Source organism: Olea europaea, unplaced genomic scaffold (assembly GCF_002742605.1).
Source record: "Olea europaea var. sylvestris unplaced genomic scaffold, O_europaea_v1 scaffold599, whole genome shotgun sequence".
NCBI lineage: Eukaryota > Viridiplantae > Streptophyta > Magnoliopsida > Lamiales > Oleaceae > Olea > Olea europaea.
Window position 1 is genome coordinate 29,022 of NW_019264334.1, and position 4,865 is coordinate 33,886.

Below are 4,865 nucleotides of genomic sequence, written 5' to 3' on the forward strand. Positions count from 1 at the left end.
TGTACATAGGAAAGAGCAGTGCATTACAAAATATGGTAATGCAACACTTAAAACAGTCCTTTTGCTGTTCTATAATTTAATTTTTACTTCAATTTATATCTCCAGGAAGACAAATGGAAGGAAAATCGTTTTTGGGAAACAGTTTCATTTGGTAACCAAACAAACTACAGATTTCTAGCCATTCAAGTTATCCTACTTATTCTCCAAGATAGGAAACAAGTAAAAGAAGTGTCCATAAATGGAGTCTCAATATAAGACAGTTCAGCAAATGTGTGAAAGTGATTTCAGTGAAACAATTTTAGAGTTCACAGTATATTTGATTTCTAATTCATTTCATTCAAGTTTTTCATTTGCAAGCTTGGTTAATTAATCTGTTCGGTCCTAGTAGAAGACTGACATATCTTGAAATTATCAAAATTCATAAGATATTCATAGATTAATGGAGGCTGGATAAATATGCATTTTATGTGAGTTATTGGCGCCAACTGTGTGATGCAATCTAACCCCACATTCTAATGCACAAGGGATCCTACAAATGACGCAAGATTTCTTTCCCTTTCATATTATTTTCTTATAATTTCCTGGACGCTCATTTAATGTTCAGATTCTAAGAAAAAAATTTAGCTCAATTTTCCACATCCCATATATTTAATTACAGCCTATTTCTCTCTACGAAACTAAGAATGCAAGTTATAGAATGAAATAAGATATTAAACTTCTCATTTATCAGGAAAAAGTGAAACAAAACGGATTCTTCCCTACTAAACTAGCCAAATGGAAACATAAGAACACATGGTGCTTCATATTCAACATATCCTTATTCGTCAATCAAACATAATGAAACTCAACGAGAAATGTTTGACACAAAAGGACACCAAATAATTTCCAGGCAGTTGATAGTACAAACAAACTCTACAATAGCCACAGTTAGAATATAGTATCTAGAGCCATACAAATGGCACACAAGATATCATGTTTGAGCCGACGAAATAATAATCGCTACTGATGTATTAATACCTATTTCTGATAAAGAAAAGTGGTCAACTGAAGACCAGAGAGAGAGAGTTAAAAGACTTGGTCTTCTAAAGAAGATAAAGAATAACAAGAACAATAAACTAGTCTTATTCTCAATAAATATGGGATCATTTCATAAGATGTGAAAATGTTTTGCTTTGACTGTCAACCTAACTCAATCCTCCTCCATCCAGGATTGGACTACACATCACAATAAATACCTACCATATGTGGCAGACTTGGTCTTTGTAGTATCGTTTTCATATTTCTAATTGTTTGTCCTCAAAATATTTTTTTGAGCAGTTGTAGCCATCAGGTTGGGATGGTAATTTTGAGGAGGTTTGATAATAGTCTCTAAGAACATGTCTAAAACCAACTTCCTGGGCTTAGTGCTTTCCTAAATTTTACTCCTTATATAAGCTGCAGAAGTATCAGTTCAGCTATATTCTTTGACTAATGATGCATCTTTCTCTTTGGCTTGATGACCAATGCCCTAGGCATTGCATAGATTTTCCAGCTCCCTTTTCTTCTATTTGCTTTTAATTTCTAGTTCACAAAAAAACCTTTACAGCTCATCATATTAGACGCTGTTACCATGCAACATAAACTTCTTGCTAATATTACTCTAATTGCCCAATCCCAAGCCTCAGTTGATATTGGTGCCAAACGTATGGAAATTCTGCATCAAAAAGATTCTGCGCCTGGATATCCGTGAAAAACTGGTTCGCAATTCAACTTTAAGTAGATTCATTTCTCCTAGTTACTGGATTTCTATGTTTTTTACTTATAAATAATGATTCTGACGAGACTTAATGGGTAATTTTTTAACATGAGAATTATCTTTTACTTTAATAGAAATATATCCATATGACCTGAAATCAGGTTTAGCAAAAAATGAAATAATTCATAAAGGACCTAAAGCCTAAAACAAGAAGAAATAAAGATAGGTGACTTAGATGGATGGTTAATATTCTCACGGCTGATTAGGTGATTAAGGTAGATAGTTCATATCATCACAGCTGAATATTACATCATTGAGTAAATCCAATTCATGATATTAAAAGCACCCCATAGCATAGCCTCTAGAATCCAAGGGACTGACCGAAAAAAGGACCAAAACAACAAAACGACAAGCTGATGGCCAGGCAAGCAGGTTAATTTTATTAGTTCATTCAGATGAACAATGAACTAATCATACCTGATAAATCTCTTCGTCAATGAACTGGTACTCCAGCAAATCCAACAACCATATTCCAGATTGCATATATAAATATGAAGTTTGATTCAAAAGAGAAAATATGTACATTGTATTCAATGCCATTAACACCACAAACAAAATACTAAACTTCATCATGAATGATTTAATTATGCTTCTTGGCTCATAAAAACTAGATTGAAGACAGAAGTGTAGTAATTTAATATTTCTTCCGGAGCAATCAACCAACTTTTAAATTTCAAATTGATTTAATAATGTTGGCAGGAGTCAGCATAAATATCATGTTTAGATCAAAGGATGCATTTGTCAGTTCCAGGTCCATGAAGATATGATTGATTCTTGGAAGAAAGGCATCAAAAGATATGGGTTCTTTCTAATTTATCAACCACAAAAACTGCAACAAATTTTAGTCGATAGAAAGAGCTTCACTCGTTAATCAGACTCTGCTGACTTTTGAGCAGCAATGGTCTGAACTCTGAAGCAATAATGATTCTGATCCGCCATTAAGTCTTCAAGGAGAAATATTAAATGAGACAAACTTCATTGTGAAACAAGTTTGATGAGCCAAAAAAAAAGGGCAAGCTCAATTGTGTCTCATGTTTAAATTATCTACTTCTTTCTTTATGCAAGAGCCCTAGAAGAAAAGGATCATCAAACTTCAAGAGAGTGCAAAGTAAAGAATTAAATTTAATTGATCCAATCTATGAAAATAGCAGCAGAAGTGTTAACAATCAGTATGAAAGAAACAAAAATATCTAACGGAAATGATTTGGAAGTTAAAACGAAATGAAAGGACGAACAGAAACAAGGCAATATTTATTCCCAAAACAGGTTCTTATTTTACTTTATAAATTCATATTTAATTTCATTTAATAAGCAATCTGTCCATTCTCAACATCAAGACCATACAACACTCCAGCATATTTTTCAATCAAGCCATTAAAGAAATTCTCTTTCAACTTGATGAATGTACAACAAGTAAGCAAACTATCAGAACCAGCTTGATGACAAATGCCGACGCGCTCCACTTCCAAAAGCTCGGCAAGGTTGTTTAGTCCACCATGAAGGCTGTTGCAGAACCTAATCAGATGCTTGATATCATAGACAATTGGGAAGTACATCTTGATCAAATCCAAGTACCCTGCCTGAGTATCCGGCAGACTCTGGCAAGTCAACAGCTTCAGCAAGTACCCAAAATCATAGGCACTGTGAAAAGTTACCCACTGCACATTATCATTCAACACTATCCCTGAAGACATCAGAAGCTCGCAAAAGCGATAAGCATCAATACCCTGCTCATTATTTTTCTCGAAATTAATGCCACTATGGCTTAACAGCTCGATAGAGTCATGTGCATAAACATCCTCATTGCGATCAAACTCACGGAAATTGAATTGCCAGACACAGTATTTGCCAGTATCACAGGTGGGAAGGTTTCCCTTCTCATCAGAAAAAGTGAGGCCTAACTGAATTAGCTTGAGAAGATCCACATTGGCCTTCAGAGTGTGAAAATGATACTCAGAGGAGCTCTTAAAATTGCCCAAGGGACGAAGAACAATACCTGGAAACTCGGTGTCCATAGCTATATACGGGTAATCATCTATGATATCACGAATCAAACCAAACTCATATTCAAGATTGTCATTCCAGACTTCCCTTATGTGTATTGTATCGCTTGTAGGCAAAACAGTCATTTTATCATGAAATTCACATCAAACAAAAAAAGGAGATTTTCAAACCTAAATCTGTAGAAAACGGAAATAGAGAAAATTTAAGAAAAAAATAAAATAAAAATTAAAAATCCGAAAAAACCACCCAGATAAATAAAAATCACAAAATGCCAATTAATTCAGTAAACTTGAAAGTCATAGCTGAAAACAGAAACAAAGAGACTGAGATCTGACCTTCAAGATTCGAGCTTTCTGAGCAAAGGGTTCAAGATATATACACATATTTTAATCTTTGGGCTGTCCATTAAAAAGCAAAACGAAGAATTTTGAGCAACTTCTTTTTCCTCTTTTAAGGAACTGAATTTATTTGCACTCCAAAATTAAAAGAGCCACGATTTTTAGTTGGGTATGAACTTCGGAAAAATAAGAATTCGGAAGGTAGGGCTTACAGAGAGATAAATACGCAGTTTGAATGTCCCCGTCTAGCGTGTTATTTGTTTCGATGGTCACTGATTAGATACATGTCTTTAATTAATCATTAAAGTTTAAATGTCGAGTTTTGATTATTAAATTTAGATTCATATTTTCGATTGTTCACTAAAATTTAAAATATCGAGTTTTGACCGCTGAACGTTGAAAAATATTATACATTACTCACTGAACTTTGAAAAATATTGTATGTCTGTACATTACTCACTGTAAATCCAATATCTTCCAAAGTTCAACAATTATGTTAATGAGTAATGTACGGTATATTTCAAAGTTCAATGGTCAAAACTCGACATTTTAAATTTTAATGAGCAATCTAAGACATAGACCTGAGTTCAGTGAGCAATCGAAGACATTGCCCTAAGTTCAGTGATCAAAACTCGACATTTTAAATTTCAATGACCAATCAAAGACATTGACCAAAGTTCAGAAACCATTAGAACAATTAACTCCCGTCTGGCTATCACTTCGCAACA

General features: G+C 33.9%; 1 protein-coding gene across 2 annotated transcripts; it reads right to left on the reverse strand.

Annotated features, from left to right (window-relative positions):
• Nucleotides 1-3,027: 3,027 nt before the first annotated feature.
• On the reverse strand, nucleotides 3,028-4,388 carry LOC111389496 (probable CCR4-associated factor 1 homolog 7). 2 transcript variants are annotated; one of them, XM_023014413.1, is made up of 2 exons: nucleotides 4,135-4,388; nucleotides 3,028-3,830 (listed from the first exon to the last, which is right to left on the reverse strand). In XM_023014413.1, exon 2 carries the CDS (start codon nucleotides 3,808-3,810, stop codon nucleotides 3,100-3,102), a length of 711 nt encoding a protein of 236 aa, XP_022870181.1. In that variant the 5' UTR covers nucleotides 3,811-3,830; nucleotides 4,135-4,388; the 3' UTR covers nucleotides 3,028-3,099. The 2 variants fall into 2 exon arrangements, with proteins under 2 accessions (XP_022870181.1, XP_022870180.1); XM_023014412.1 differs by having other exon boundaries at nucleotides 3,028-3,975.
• Nucleotides 4,389-4,865: the final 477 nt, after the last annotated feature.

Bases quoted from the DNA above. Each gene is read 5' to 3' on its own strand.
- LOC111389496 (XM_023014412.1), bottom strand. From the start codon at position 3,924: ATGACTGTTTTGCCTACAAGCGATACAATACACATAAGGGAAGTCTGG.